Source organism: Eucalyptus grandis, chromosome 10 (assembly GCF_016545825.1).
Source record: "Eucalyptus grandis isolate ANBG69807.140 chromosome 10, ASM1654582v1, whole genome shotgun sequence".
Lineage (NCBI taxonomy): Eukaryota > Viridiplantae > Streptophyta > Magnoliopsida > Myrtales > Myrtaceae > Eucalyptus > Eucalyptus grandis.
The window spans coordinates 7,213,573-7,230,298 of NC_052621.1; the positions used below are offsets into that span (position 1 = coordinate 7,213,573).

At 38.8% G+C, this 16,726-nt stretch overlaps 2 protein-coding genes across 5 annotated transcripts; both read right to left on the reverse strand.

The window, feature by feature from the left end:
* Window positions 1-423: 423 nt before the first annotated feature.
* On the reverse strand, window positions 424-3,438 carry LOC104437053 (UPF0481 protein At3g47200). 4 transcript variants are annotated; one of them, XM_010049926.3, is made up of 3 exons: window positions 3,401-3,438; window positions 2,211-2,311; window positions 424-1,856 (listed from the first exon to the last, which is right to left on the reverse strand). In XM_010049926.3, exons 2-3 carry the CDS (start codon window positions 2,236-2,238, stop codon window positions 535-537), a joined length of 1,350 nt encoding a protein of 449 aa, XP_010048228.1. In that variant the 5' UTR covers window positions 2,239-2,311; window positions 3,401-3,438; the 3' UTR covers window positions 424-534. The 4 variants fall into 4 exon arrangements, with proteins under 4 accessions (XP_010048228.1, XP_018726310.1, XP_010048229.1 ...); XM_018870765.2 differs by having other exon boundaries at window positions 2,211-2,359; XM_010049927.3 differs by lacking the exon at window positions 2,211-2,311.
* A 10,005-nt stretch (window positions 3,439-13,443) lies between these two features.
* Window positions 13,444-16,032, reverse strand: LOC104437052 (UPF0481 protein At3g47200). Its single transcript, XM_010049922.3, has 3 exons — window positions 15,946-16,032; window positions 15,356-15,466; window positions 13,444-14,997 (listed from the first exon to the last, which is right to left on the reverse strand). The coding sequence occupies exons 2-3, from the start codon at window positions 15,381-15,383 to the stop codon at window positions 13,685-13,687; spliced, it is 1,341 nt and encodes a 446-aa protein (XP_010048224.1). The 5' UTR covers window positions 15,384-15,466; window positions 15,946-16,032; the 3' UTR covers window positions 13,444-13,684.
* Window positions 16,033-16,726: the final 694 nt, after the last annotated feature.

The window sequence follows — 16,726 nt, forward strand, 5'->3', positions numbered from 1 at the left end:
GGCCTTAAGCCCATCTAATAAAGCTTTCACTAAGCTTCTTCTTTCGCTTCAATTTTGGTTTGGTCTGGTTTAAAATTTGAAGTTAGCAGTCTAGATCCCGGCATTGCTGTTGAATTAGTTCCGAGACTCCCATAAGTTATTGGAAACTCTAGTGGTGGAGCCTACTTTCCGAAGATCAGCAACTCCTTGCAAGCATTATTGGAAAGACCGAGCATTTCTGGTAATTACTGTTCTGGATCTGAATCAGCATTCTCCATTCCTTCCATTAGATCGTCAGTGATCCTGCTTCTCTGGTCAATGACCTGACATTTTGATTGTTCTCTTTCTGGTGATTGCTCGTTCCGTTCATGAGCGTTATTGTGTTCTAGTGTAAAGTCAACCTTTCTGGCAGCGAAGAAACTTAAGTCAATAGTTATGCCGGGCTTCATTAAGATCTCTTTCGTGGTCTTTACACTCTATTTCGTAAATGATGCGGCCATTGATGAGTGTGTTTAGGATATGCAAATCTAGTTTGAGACTTTCTATTCCATGGATCTAGTAATGGCTTTTGCGCCTACGGAACAATCTCCGGGCGTCACCCGCGTATATATCCAAAAAGGAACACGCAGTTTGAAACAAGGTCAGAACGAGCAGCACCACCGCAGCGACCACGGAGATCCCAGACCACGGGTTGCTGAAGTAGTCTCGGTGGAGGATGACCCTCCACCGGTACCAAGCAGCCTTCCACTGGTGCCACCGGTTCCTGCTGTACGCGTTCAGGCCCAGGCACTGGCTCGAGTAGACGAACTCGCTAGAGTCCCTCATGGTCTCCTTGTACATGCTGTTGAAGAGATGAGCCACATCATCCGTGCTTCCAAGCCGATTTTCCAAAATTCCACAGCTGATTAGAATGTCGACGTCTTCGGGCGTGTTAATGAGGCTGTCCATGAGAATGGCGTAGCTGCTGATGTACTTTTCATCATGGTGGCACTGCTCATACGCAATCATGTTCCTGAAGTACGGCTCGGTCCACTCGTGCACAACCACATGCCGCATCACAAGGATACCATCCTTGAAGTCAACATCGAGCACGGAGGAGGTTCCCTCGCCCTGTCTGAACTTGACCCCGGCCTCTTGCAGCTCCTTTGCACTCCGAGTCAGCTGGAATTTCTTGCTCTCTTTGTGCATCACGCGCCGAGGGAATGCAGGCAGTTGCAGGGCTCGCACGTAGTCCACCAGGTGCTTCACCTGAACTCTCGTGCTTACAAGCTCATGCCCGTGCAGGACATCTCTGAAGTACTCGTAGCTAAGCTTAAAGAATGTGACAGTGGCACTCAATGTCGTGAGGCTGTATAGATTCTCGAGGACAAAGAACGGGACTTGATTTTCCAGCAGCAAGAGGTCGTGGAATACAGCGTTGCTCATCCACTGCTTGCTGAATATCTCGTCGTTCAGGTCTCGGTGCTCAGGGTCGTGGTTCCAGTAATGGTTCGTTATGAACAGCTCAACTAAAAAAACTGCATCCACTAAGATAATTTCTACGAGCTCATAGCTGCCTTGGGTGAGCTTTTCTTGGTAGCATTGCCGAATGCGGTCTTCCGATTCGCTGATCATTCTGGTACAAGCTGGGAGGTCGAACTTGCAATGGCGAAGGAAGCCTGTCACGTACCTCAGTTTGATCTCCTCCGTCAACTGAAGCTCTTTCTTACCATAGTGGAACGGCCCGATGGAGATGACTTGAGGCGTGTAGGCCTCTGCGTTTGCTCTACGCAACTTCTCAGGCACTCGATAGATGCAACGCTCGGTGGACAATAGAGGCAAGTTGTCCATCTTCGTCTTCATGGTAACCACAACTTCCTTGACAATCTGATTCATTTCTAAACAAGTGAAATAAAAAGGTTACAAGCCCATGAAACTAGAAAGAGTGAAAGGGTAAATCTGGGCATAATTCTATCGACATTCTCGTTTGTGTCACGGTGGTGCCCAATGGCGAGAATAAATTAAGCACATGTTCATTTAATCCATTTAACAGGACTCGAGACCCGTCAAAAAGAAAAACAAAACCAAAAACAACATGAAAATGATGTTCTTTTCTAGTAGAACAGAAAACATGCCCAGATCGCGATGCATTCACTCTACTCTAGAAATGGCACGAAGGTCTATATTGACAGAATAATGTGATCTGATTTTGATTGTCATGAAGAAACCTCTTTGCTCTCGAAAGATTTTACCTGCGGCACTTGGCTGTGTTGTTGCCATAGGGCGAATCGGAAAAGTCGTTCAGTTTTAGGAGGCCCTGCGCCTCAACTAATTGAGGAAATATCTGAAGAATCTGCCAAGCTTGAGAGATGAGTAATGGAAGACCGTCCGCTCCCCAGATCTCCCAAGGCCGCGCAGCAAAGTCAATTTGCCGTTCAAATCACGTGGCCGCAAATAATACAAAATCATAACTCCTATAAATTCTACTGGAACATGCATGATCTAACCTTCTATTTCTCTATCAAATGCATACATAGTTTCTATACTATTTGATTTGAAAATACTTGCAGCATGTAGTTACTAAACAAGAAAATTGTCCAAAAAGCCCTAAAGTTATTATACGGTAGCCAATTGTCCTAAATCTTTCAATTGTACTAATTTAGCTATAAATTTTTTAATAATTTGTCAATTTAGTCTTAAACATTTTCACAATTCATCAATTTCATCATTTCGATCAATTTTGGCTGAAAATGGCTAACATGACGGTCTAGTCAACGCTAACTATTCTACATGATACGATCGGCACTAATATATTACAATATTTACAATTTTTGTATTTTATGAGTTTTTCTTCTTCTTTTTTCCTTTCCTTTTCTAATCTTTCCTTTTACTTTTTTCCCCCTTTTTCCCTCCACTAGCCTTAGGCAAGGGCTGCCCTCATCGTCCCTTGGTAAAGGTGGTGAGGGCGGCAGTCACAACCCAAGCGCAAAAGTCCCTCGTTTGAGGCCAATGGAGGGAAAAAGGGAATAAAAAAAAAAAGAATATGAAAAAATATATATATAAAGATTAAAAAAATCATAAGATAGAAAAATTGTCCATATCATAGATGATCGGTACTGACTAGATTATCACATCAGCAGTTTCTAGCCATCATTAATCAAAATAACCAAATTGACACATTGTTAAAAGGTTCGAAACTAAATTGATAAATTATCAAATTATCGAGTACTCATTGGGCACAATTGAAAGATTTAGAGCTAACTCGGCAAGTTATCGAAAGTTTTGTGACTAAATTGGCATAATGTAATGTTTATGACTAATTTGGCCCTTGTACAATAAGTTTAGGACTTTAAATTAATTCTCCAGTCACTAAACATAATACTCTATCTGCACAAGAAGAACAGAGTTGAATGATGTTGAATGAAAAATTAAGAAGGCTTACCTGAGATTCAAGATTAAGAATAAACTCTTCCTTCTTGCTGTCACCGGAGAACTACGGCTTGCTTCCCAGACTTATATAGTGAGAAACCACGCAATCCATGAAACAGTAGCTATGGGGGGACAAAAGAAAGGTACAATATTCTTTAACCTTCTATGAAGTATTATTATCTTATTCACACAAAAGAAGGTCCGACAATTACCATTAACCACAAAGGAAAAGACGGGGCAAAAAACACAGAACCGAGTTATTTGGTTTCTTTGCCATTAAGGCGAAAATATTCCTATTGGGCCGACTTTATCTAGACCGTTAGAGAAGTTTTTGGTGCAGAAAATGGCATAATTCTTTTGTCACGATTACACTGCAACTATGAAGTACTTTAGTTATTCTCAGTGATACAACAGCAAAAGCGAAATTCTTCTTGTTGTAATGTTTTTTCTAACACTTTTCTCTGTAGTTACATTTACCCTTATGACTACTTTAAGGCTTATGACAGGGATTAGCTCCCCTGTGCTTGTTGTGTATAAGTAAATACTCTTTACTTATTTATAAAAGAGAAAATTATGACAAGTTATTTTGTTAATAAATGATTTAAGGCTTGAATTATATACTTTTTCAATTTATTCAATTTGATCCTTGAACTCCTTTTTATTGTCCATTTTAATCCTTGAGCTATAAATTTTTTGTTTAAGTTAGGACTGGAGGAAGTGGATGCCGAAGAAGCCGAGGAGGTGGATGGTGGCAGTGATCTTAAGGATGGAGACGACGTGGAGGGGGATGGAGCTGCGGATCTTGTTGTGCCATCATTGGAGGAGATAGTATGGACGGAGAAGAAGAGCGTGAAGAAGACAGCGTTCATGAGGTACAACAGCAATGGGAGCGTGTCCGATGCCTTCAGTGATGAAGGCTTGCGACAATAGATGACGATATCGATAGTCAGAGATTCTTCCGGTTGTGGCGGTGGCGGCGATGGTGGGGACCGCCGCCCTGCAAGGCCGCGCACCCCACGAAGCTTTGTTTGCCACCGACGGACGTCCAACCAGCAGTGAGGTTGAGAGTGAAAGAGGAAGGAGATCAACCTTCCAAACCTTCTAATAAAAGAAAAAAGAAAAGGAAAAAGAAAAAGAAAAAGCAAAAGCAAAAGCAAAAAAGAAAAAAAATGAGAAAAAAATTATTAAAAAGAGTTCACAAAGAAGAACAAGTTTGATCTAGGTGAAAAAAAAAAAAGGAAGGAAAATGATTTCCTCTTTTCAAAAAAATAAATCATTTTTCCTATTTTTGAAGGTATTTTTTTCTAGATGGAAAATGTCCCATTGACTTATTGATTTTCCGTGAATTGAATGCCCGAAAATTTGAAAAATATTCTCTTTAGCAGTTGTTTTCCACGAAAAGAATAAAGCCTGAATCTCATATCTTCCTTCTTTTTTCCCGAACGTGTAAAATGTATGTAGCTGTTACCGAAGGATTTTATGTATTTCTATTCTAAAGACATGAAGAGACAAAGACGTGATAAAATCGAACTGCTTCTATTGTTTTTCTATCCCTGTAACTTCTCTTTTTATAAAAACAAAAACAATATAATTTCTCTCCTGACTCCCTTATACCCTGGAAAAAGCTTCTTTTTTACACCCTGTTTATTCATTAACTTTAGCAAAAAAATAAAAATATCATCTAGATTTTTCGGAAACTCTAGTTCCGGCATTGGGGAAATAATAATATTATTTACAAAATCTATAAGTAACTGGTTTGTTTATTATAATTAAATGTATAGTTGGCAGCCAAAGGCGAAATCCACGCTATTATTCCACCTGAAATTTGTTAAAAAGCGAAAATTGAGACCCCCAACGGTAATTATATGAACAAGTAGAGTCTACGGGCAGTACCCAACAACGTTTCAACTTTGACTGCAAAAGTTTTAGGGATAAAGGCATGGGACCTTCCAACTATTTTGGGTTTGTGCAACCTCGTCTTTAAATTATTATTATTATTATTATTATTATTATTATTATTATTATTATTATTATTATTATTATTATTATTATTATTATTATTTACAATTCCATCCTTGAACTTCTTCGAATTTGCCCATTAGTAATCCTTCCGTTAGGTGCTAAGACAAAAATGCTGATGTGACAATTAATTACGTGTGAAGCACTTACATGGTGGCTTCATGCCGCTAACACACTGCTTACATGGCTTTATGAATTTAAGGAATTTAAACAATAAAGTCAAGGATTTTGAAAAAAAGAGAATTGAAAATTAGATAGAGGAAATACCATCTTCAGCTCGCTTCAACAATAGAGGGTTGATCACTATTTTACCAGCCATCGACGAGGGTGGCCAAACCATTGCTGGCCACAAGCCATGGTGGCATCGCCGTCGTAGATCACACGAAGTGGAGAGGGCGGCAGCCGTCATGAATGTTTGCCAAGGGCTTGCCACCCTTACCAGCAACGGCCAATAGAGACACCGATCAGGGCCATAGCCTTACCTAGCGCAACCTCTCTTTCTCGCGCACCCACTTTATCCGTCTCTACTATGTGCGTTGCCCGCCATTTCTGTTTGTTGCTTGTAGTGTTTACAAGCGACGAGAGCAGGCGTCTAGATGCCGGCGAGGGTCTGGCCACCGTCGCCAGTGGCTGGCGACACCGCGAGCATTCTTTATTTGCGGGGGCAAGGTGAATACGGTTCTCTTTATTTGTATCTTCAATCTTCTTCATTCAGAAACCTCAACGTAATTTTTTTCTTTTTTTAATTTTCGAAATTTGTAAAAAGCAATGTAGGCCCCGCGCTAGCCACATGGGGTTGCCATTTGAGCACTTAATGACCATTTGGCTACCACGTTAGTGTTCATCCAACCTTCTCACGGATGGACTAACATTGCACAAATCGAAAAATCTGAAGTACTGAATTTTGCAAAACTCAGAAAAGCTCGAGAACTCATGTGACATCATCCCTAAGCTTCATCACAAAGGGGGTTACTATTTTTTTCTTTGCACTTCCTATACGTTCGGAGTTCTTCTTTTTAGTTGATTTCTTATCCAATCCATCAGTAAACGTTTTATTTCTTGATCAAAGTACATATTGTCTTAATTAGGGTGCAACTTTTCGGAGAAGAAGAACATCACAAGTACTATTACTTTCATATGATTCTCACCTGAGTAACATAACTTTTTTTTCACTCGCTTAAGTATCCCATCGAAATAAATCGATCATTTGAGTATCATCTCTAATAAATCATCGTACATGGATATTTTTATTAATTTCCCATCCGACGTGAATTTTTTATTTAAAAAAAGAATTGAATTATCTTTTTCTATTTTTTTGGTTTTCCTTGTTTTAGGGTCTGTCACTAACGACCCTCCCCCTCAACCACGGCCAATGAGGCCGCGATGCCCTCCTCATCCAAGGCCTTTACGGCCACACTGGGCAAGGGCCGCCTCATCCAACAAAATATCTCTATTCTTTGAAGATTTAAGATGAGCATCCATGCTCCTAGTGAATCGAATTGAACTTTTGAAAAAATATAATAAGTTATTAGGTTTCGCTATATTGTACCTCGCAATAAGCGACACTTTTTAAATTTAGCTTAGTGTATAGCATCATGTAAGTGTATGCTTTCTCCTCGGTGAATCCTATAAGTAAAGATCGACGTGTCTCGTACATATTTAAGATGTATAATGACCCGCAAACTGTCATAATAGCATTTAACTGGGGTCGAATTATCATAAAAGAACAAACAAAAAAGTTATCTTTCGTCGGCAGATGTGGTATCACTTGACTTTTTGGATAAATCCTCGGCTACTCATGCAATCGAGTAAATTTGTTATTAGACATAAATTCGTAGAATTGAATATTGAGAGAGAGACAATGTCAAGCGCCACTACGGGCTACCTTCTCCCATGGTCAAAAGAAAAGAAAAAAAAAACCGACCCCTAATTTACTAAGAATTTAAAAGGACCGGAAACAAAAATGATGACGAAAATACAAGCATTGAGTAATAGCTGGAACAGAAAGACTGATGCTAGAGAGATATAGAGAGAGGAGTGACGCATAAGCTTCTCCTCCATCTTCAACAAGTGTTCACTCTCTCTCTCTACACTTCTTTTTGGAGTTTATCCCTTATTGGTTGTGAAAGGAGCGAATAGTCAGTTTATAAGTATAAGAAAAAATCTTACTTTTTGAGCTAATTTTTGGAGAGAAACCCAAGACCACCTAACACTAGTATTGCAGTCTAGGTTACCAATGAGGCTGGACCTAAATGTCACACATGAGATACGAGTAGTTGCTGCTCCAACCTGGGGCCCAATATTTAAGGTGAAGATTGTATTACTTATCAATAAGTATAGACCCAACAATCATACAGGAGATAAGAATTGTCAAACTTCAACCCAGGACCCAATATGTGAGGGAGAGATTGTTGGGTTATCCCACATTGATTATGGAATGGCTTGTGCTTGGTTTATAAGTGTTGAGAGAAAATCTCACTCTTTGAGCTAGCTTCTAAGATAAGAGAGGCCCAAGATTACCCAACACTAGTATTAGAGCTTTAGTTTACCAACAAATCTAGACCCCATAGTTACTTGGGAGATACAAGTTGTTGATCGGTAGCCTACTCCCAATGTGTATAGATGTTTGATGAATATCTCAAGGAGAATCTAGTGACCAATGCGGTTTCTAGGTAGGTAGGCATTGTAGTGTAGTAATACGGGCTCGATAGTTAACTTCATGGTTTGATTTGGAGAAAAAGACTAGGGATGAAGTTGGGCATTGATATATATTCAAGTTGAGATAAATTGATGTAAAATGATTCCTAAATTAAAGGGTAGCAAATCTAACACTGAGCTCATATGTGAGGTGAAGATTTGTTAGGATGCATGTATGAGTTGTATTAAAGTTATCCATATTAGAGAATTGGTATGGTATTGAGCGGTTAATGTATACCAATTCTCTATGAAGAAATGTGTTCTTAACATCCATTTGAAACAAAAACCAACCACGATTGACAACAATTGTCGTGAGAACTTTGATGGTTAATCTTTACTATAGTAGCAAATGTTTCTTTGTAGTTTATTCGGTATGTTTCGATGTATCCCTTGACTACCAATCTAATTTTGTGCTTTTCAATTCAACCATCACTTTTGTACTTGTTCTTGTAAATCCATCGATAGCCTACAGGGACATTTCTCATTAGGTTATGGAATAATATCTCGAGTTTGATTTATGTCAAGGGCTTGGAATTCCTTATCCGTGATCTTTCTCCACACAGCTGATTGTTACCCCTTAAGAAAGTTTGTAGACTCAATGTTTGTAACTACAGCTGATAGAAAGGTACAAAAATCTGAAGAAATTTGATTATAACAAACGTAATCCTCTATGGGATGGATTGTCAACAAATGATATGTGACAAAATCCAAAGACAAGTCGAGGGTTGAGAAGCTCAAATTGATTGATAAACTGGAGCTATATCCTGGATAGGGTTGGAAGTAAAGCAGCTATGTCTAGATTAAGAGCGTCTTCCCTCTCTCTCCAGTTCTTGTCAATCACAAAATCATCAGAAACAATTTGTAAAGGGAGCAAAATCCCTATCAAATCTCCTATAGTCATAGTTGTTAGTATTGCCACCACTATTCTCCCCTTGAATTTGATCCATGGGAGGAAAATACACGAGTATCATCAAACGTAACATCTTGAGAAAGAAGCATTATTTTCGATGAAGAGATCAAAACATTTATGAACCTTTTTAACACTAGAATATCCCAAAATATGCATTTGTGCGCACGAGAATCTAGTTTACTCGCCAACGAAGTGTGAGTGTAGCACATACTACCGAATACACGAACATAGGAGAGATTAATCGACCAGCCAAGGAGCACTTCCATGGGAGATTTGTATTGCAACACTTTACTAGGAATATGATTGGTCAAATAGCAGCTTGTTAGAACCGAATCCGACCAAAAATGTAGGTAAGTTTCCATGGAAGGGATCGTGTTACCTTAAGAAGATGACAATTTTGCCTCTTCGCAACCCTATTGTGTTGGACAGTTTTGACACAAGAAGTCTATATACAATACCTAGACTTTTGAGGAAAGACTCAAATGGGTGATTGGTGTATTTAGTCTCATTGTCAGTGTGCAGTATTTTAATTTAAGCACCACACTATGCATTATCCAAGTAAATTTCTTGAAGAAAATCTATACTTCACTTTTAGAGGTAAGCAAATACAATGAATAGTTTGAGATTTAGCATCTGTAAACATAATAAAGTACTTAAAACTATCTCGAGATTCAATTGGTGCATTACCCGACCATCATAATGAATCAACTCAAATAGTGCATATGCATAATTTGGCCTTTGAAAAAAAAGGCAATCTATGCTGTTTAGCAAAATGACAAGTTTTATGAGAACTTGAATCTAGAGAAAATATAAGATCAATAGATTATAACACCCGATTTGATGGATGCCTCATATGCCAATGCCATAGTTGAGATGTCGAGCCTTTATTCTAACTAGCAACCAAAACTGTACTAAAAAAATCAAAGAGTGCATAGCTCCTTTTGAAACCAGACTTCACCAATCTTCCTTCCTGTGCTTCTGTCCCGAAAGATAACCTTATCACAGGAAAAGATAATGTTGCAATTTAGATCCAGTAATTTTGCTAATAGACAATAAGTTAGACGATATTGAGGGCAAAAAAAAAACATATAAGAAGAATTAGAAAATAAATCCAATTTCCTAACCCTGTGAATAGGGACCTTTTCACCACTGACAACCATAATAGGAGAGTAGAAACTAGTAGGAATCTCATGCTAGTAAGTTATCTAATGAGCACTACCACACATCTAGTTAATAGCTCCTGAATCAATTATAAAACAGTCCACAAATGATGTAAATAAGACAAAGACTTGCACAAATACAATATGAGCACCATAGCTTTTGTACAGCGCTTATTTGAGTGCCATAACTTCTTTTTATTCACTTAATTGTCACATCAAAGTAAAATCGATCATTCGAATGTCATTTCGGACAAATTATCCTTTGTGAAATTTTTTTATTAATTTACCATTCAGACATGGATTTATATTTTATTTTATAATTTTTTTATTGATTTGCCACGTTAGTGGTGGCGGTGCCATGTAAGACAACCAACATCCACATCGAATTTTTCATAAAGGCAAATTGCTTATAGCACTTAAGTGATTGAATTTTTAAAATTGTGACACTCAAGTGAACGTAGTACGAAAGTTATGGTACTCCTAGTGTACTCATCCCAAAAAATGCTTATACATGTGTCCATTGAAGGAATGATTATTTGAATATTTAAGAAAATTCTCAATTTAGTCTTAAACCTAATTTAAGGATGTCATTCAATTTTAACTTTCTAATTTTATCAATATAGTGCTACACATTTGCACAATATTTAAATGTAGTCTTTCTTGCCTATTCTCATTCCAAATTGTGACATGGAAATCAACCAATTGCCTATGTTAGCATGCCATTTAGGATGGCCGGCAATAACTAGACTCCATGTTAGTGATTTTCAATGGTAATTGGTGAAAAAGACTACATTGAAATATCACCTAAAAGTTTAGGACTACATTTACAAAACTTAAAAGTAGAGCTAATTAAGTGGAATAATTAGTTGTTGACAAGAAATTATGACAGTCGTAATTGAATTATAAGACCATCCAATCAATCTATTGGCAAATACAATTTTTTTTGTCAATTCTAAATGCATCAGAATTTCCAAAGAAAGAGAAGAAAAAGGTAGAAAAAAAAATCTTAAATTTGGCACATGTAAGAGATATTAAAGTCAATTTGAGGTAATAGGGGGCATCAGAAGTCAAAAAATGGATGGAAAAAGCGCAAGCCTGTATGCATTTATCATTTTCACATAATTGCTCATTTAAATGTTAAACTTAATATATTTATTTATATTTGAGTTAATGCAAGTAAAATAAGGAGAGAGTATGATAGATTTTCAGAGTCAAGGGCATATGGTGATTGGGAAAAAGGAGAGGCGAAGGAGGTAATTTATAATTAATACTTATGTATTAGTGCATAATAATTGTTTTGGTGATATTTAATTTCAATCTTTATTGAATATAAATTTAATATATTTTTGGATTTTACATGTAAGGGGCCTAATTTTATGAGAAGTGCCTAGTTTTATATATATGGCATCCACTTCTATTAATATGTCTTACAAAGAATTAATTAATGCAAGACATATGTCTACGTAAGACCCTTATGATAAAGTTTAGAGGGATAACTACATTGATTGGCCCTCCCTAACCTTCACTTGTAAATAAAAATGCTTGGGATGAAAATAGCAAAAATGTCTTAACTTTCGTACAACATTCACTTGAGTGTTAGATATATATTCACTCACTTACGTGCCACATCTGAATAAAATTAATCATTTGAATGCCATTTCCAACAAATCATCCTATGTGGATTTTTTTTATTAATTTCCCATTTTGATGTGGATTTATTTTTTATTTTGATTTTTTTATTAATTGTCTTCGTCAACGCCAACAATGCCACAAAATATGCTCGGCATTCACATTAGATTTTTTGGCGAGGCAAATTGTTGATGGCACCCAAGTGATTGATTTTTCGAATTTGTGGCATTGAACTAAGTGAAAAAAAAAGAGTTATATTACTCAAGTAAGCGCCATATAAAAGTTATGGCACTTGCACTGTTTTTATCTCAGCAAATACATTACCAGAAGTTTAAACCATGTTTCTTGAGTCAAAACTCTGCTGAGACACACCACTGGAGGACATTAGTTTTTGGAGTTGCAAAGTTATTTATCCTAGAGATGTTTGCATATATGTAATAATGACCTAACTAACAACTCTAGGATCTGTAGCCCTGTCCTCATTAGGTCGCAAGTGAGGGTAAAAACCCCAACAACAGTCCTATATATGCCCATTTTTGCTACAATACGACAGTGAAACTTGGTATTACGACCGCAGCCTTTCCCTTTGACACCATTAAAACAAGTGTTGATACTAGTTTGGTTGCCAAAATTAATTTTATCAGCCAAACTCTCTACCAGTCTATCCCTCGATTTGGGTTCAATATCCATCAACCTTCGACAAGTGTCTTCTCGTTGAATAATGGCACAGACATTAGCAAGCGATGGTAGAGTAGCGCTCATAAGAATCCATCTCTTAACATCTTCATATCCAGGACGAATACCAGCAAGCAACTGAAATATGTGATCCTGTTCTTCTCACTGAGTATACACATCAATAGATTGAACTAGGGGATGTTACTGTCCAAGTGCATCCCATTTTTGCTTAAAATCGTAAAGATGTTCAGTGAAGGATTGAACATAGGCTTGCTCATTATGAGCAATCTCCTACTGCAACTCAAAATCTGGAAAGCATTGTCTTTATGTCCATACATATCACAAAGAGAGTCCCACAAGGCTTTTGCAATCTTAGAATATGCAAAAATCTTCTAGGTCTGAGGTTCATGGAGTCAAAAATCCATTACATGACGAAATTGTAAATAGCCTGCCAGTCGGCATACTTAGAATTAGAAATAGGAAGGGGTTCGATCAAGCCATTAACATGCCCCAACTTTGATCTGCCTCTAAAGCGATTTTAACCGCTTGAAGCCAAGGGAGGTAATTGCGACCAATAAAAATGATAAAGGCAAGTCAAGTGCCCATTTTGTCCGACCCCAAACGACCCAAATCGATGATAATAGAGATGCTGGTCATTGTGCAAAAGGAACGAAAATAAGAGAATTTAACTGATTATAAGGGCAGGGTGCCTCGGCCATATAGTGCATTAATATAAAGAGGGAATAGACAAAGAAAAGAAAAGATAAACAAAGGTTTTATGCGGTTCAGTCTACCAAAAAAAAAAAAAAATTCCTTAGAAGCCTACCTCCACGGAAGAAATCCCCATATTTCTTAGCCTCTTGCGAGAGATTCATTTTCCTCAAATAAAGAAGAGTACAATGTAGTTGTTAAACATAGCCTATGGTTTTTCTGGTAAATATAACTATTACATTTTGGACTTTAATCCTAAATCTTGTCTTGACTTGGCAAATTTATCTCGCCAACGGTTTGTGTGTTCTAGTGTTTAGTCAACCTTTCTGGCAGGAGAGAGACTCAAGTCAATATTTATCCCGGGCATCATTAAGATTTCCTCTGTGGTCTTTACGCTTTATTTCATAAATGAAGCGGCCATTGACAAGAGCGTTTAGGATTGGAAATTTAGTTTGAGACTTTCCATTCCTTGGTACCAGTAATGCCTTTTATATCACTACTTGCGCCTACGGAATAATCTCCAGGCGTCGCCCGCATAAATATCCAGAAAGGAACACGCAGTTTGAAACAAGGTCAGAACGAGCAGGAACACCGCAACGACCACGGAGATCCCAGACCACGGGTTGCTGAAGTAGTCTCGGTGCAGGATGACCCTCCACCGGTACCAGGCAGCCTTCCACCGGTTCCACTGGGTTCTGCTGTACGTGTTCAGGCTCTGGCACTGGTTCGTGTAGAGGAACTCGCTGGACTCCCTCATGGTCTCCTTGTACATGTTGTTGAAGAGACGAGCCACGTTGTCCACACTCCCTAGCTGATTTTCCACAATTCCACAGCTAATTAGAATGTCGATGTCTTCGGGCGTGTTGATGAGGCTGTCCATGAGGATGGCATAGCTGCTGATGCACTTGTTGTCGTGGTGGCACTGCTCGTACGCAATCATGTTCCTGAAGTATGCCTCAGTCCACTCGTGCACAACCACATGCCGCATCACGAGGGTCCCGTCCCTGAAGTCGACATCAAGCAGGGAGGAGATTCCCTCCCCGCATCTGAACTTGACACCAGCCTCTTGCAGCTCCTTTGCACTCCGAGTCAGCTCGAATTTCTTGCCATTTTTGGACGTCACACCTCGTGGGAACGAGGGCAGTTGCAGGGCTCGCACGTAGTCTACGAGGTGCTTCATCTGAACTCTCGTGCTTGCGAGCTCGTGCCCGTGTAGGATGTCTTTGAAGTACTCGTAGCTAAGCTTGAAGAACGTGACAGTGGTACTTAATGCGGTGAGATTATAGAGATTCTCGAGGACAAAGAACGGGACTTGATTTTCCAGCAGCAGGACGTCGTGGAATACAGCATTGCTCATCCACTGCTTGCTGAATACCTCGTCGTTCTGGTCTCGGTGCTTGGGGTCATGGTTCCAGTTACGGTTCCTTATGAACAGCTCAACTAAAAAAACTGCGTCCACTAAGATAATTTCTAGGAGCTCACAGCTGCTTTGGGTAAGCTTTTCATGGTAGCATTGTCGAATGTGGCCTTCCGATTCGCTGATCATTCTGGTACAAGCTGGGAGGTCAGCCTTGCCGCGGCAGAGGAAGCCTGTCAAGTACCTCAGTTTGATCTCCTCCATCAACTGAAGCTCTTTCTTACCACGGTGGAATGGCCCGATGGATATGACTTGAGGTGTGTAGGCCTCTGCATTTGCTTTACGCAACTTCTCAGGCACTCGATAGATGCAACACTCGGTGGACACGGCAGGCAAGTTGTCCATCTTCGTCTTTATGGTAACTGCAACTTCCTTGACTACCTGACTCATTTCTGAACAAGTGAAAGAAAATGATTACAAGCCCATGAAACCAGAAAGAGTGAAAAGGTACATTTGGGCATAATTCTGTCAACATTCTTGTTCATGTCAAGTGTGATTTGGTGCCTCACGACGAGAATGAATTAAGCATATGTTCTTTTTTCCATCTAACAGGAATCAAGTCTCGTCAAAAAGAGAAACAAAGCCAAAAGCAACATGAAAATGATGTTTTATTTCTAGTAGAACAGAAAACATGCCGCAGCTCGTGATGCATTCAATTTGTTCTAAAAATGGCACAGCGTTTACATTGACAGAATAACGTGATCTGATATTGATTGTCATGAAGAAACACCTGCCCTCGAAAGATTTTACCTGTGGCACTTGGCTGTGCTTTTGCCATTGGGCGAATTGGAAAAGAAGTTCAGTTTCAGGAGGCCTTGCACCTCAGCTAGTTGAGAAAATTTCTTAAGAATCTGCAAAAACCTTGAGAAACGAATAATGGAAGACCGTCAGCTCCCTAGATCTCCTACGGCTGTGCAGCAAAGTCAATTTGCCGTTAAAATCAGGTGGTCACATGTGATACATGATCATAACTTCCATAAATTCCATTGGAACACGAAGAATCTAATCTTTCATCTCTCGGCTATTCTACGAGTAATCGCTAAAGTCAAATGCATATGAAATTTTGATACTGTTTGATTTTAAAACAATTGCAGCATGCCAGCCCTGGCAAGGGTGGCCCTCGTCAATCCAAAAACTCGGATGTCCCTCGCCCGAGGCTGGGAGGGGGTGTGGGGAAGAATATGAAAAGAAAATAAAAACTTGTAAAAGTTGTTCACCTTAACGCCGAACATAGAGTTAACAGTTTTGGATAATTTTCCCATCACTAAGCATAATTCTCTTATGTCTGCAGAAGGAGCACTGAGTTGAAAGTTGTTGAGAGAAAAACAAAGAAGGCTTACCTGAGATTGGAGATCAGTATGTTCTTCTTTCTTGTTGTCACTGGAGAAATCCCGTTTGCTTCCCAGACTATATACCGAGAAACCATGCAAACCATGAAAACAACAGCTATGGAGGGACAGAAGAAAGATATGATATTCTTTAACCTTCTATGAAGCAATATTATCTTGTGCGCACAAAAGAATGTCTGCCCATTACTATTAACCCCAAAGAAAAAGGGGAAGGGGAAAAGAACACAGAACAGAAAATTGGTTACTTTGCCATTGAGCTGAAAAGATCTCTTGATCTAACTTTATCTAGACCGTTAGAGAAGTTTTTGATGCAGAAAAAGTGATAATACTTTGGTCACAATTACACTGCAACTGTGAAGTATTCAAGTTATTCTCAATATCGCAACAGCAAAAGCAAAATTCTTTCTTGGCATAATGTTTGTCCTAAGACTTTCTCTATGGTTCCATGTACCCATATCCCTAATTTAATAAGGCTTATGAAAGGGATTAGCTCCCCGTGCTTATTCCGTATCAATAAATAGTCTTATTTATAATTTAGAAAAAAGAACATTATGACAAGTTTCTTCGATAATAAACGGTTTAAGGCTTGAATTATATACGTTTTCAATTTGTTCAATTTGATTCTCGAACTCTTCTTTTTTTTCTTCTTTTTTTGGTCCAACTAAATCCTTGAACTATAACTTCTTTTGTTTAAGTTAGTCTTTCCATCAAATATGTGAACAGAAATGCTGACATAGAATCGTGTCAATGCCACTTCATTACATGGATATCC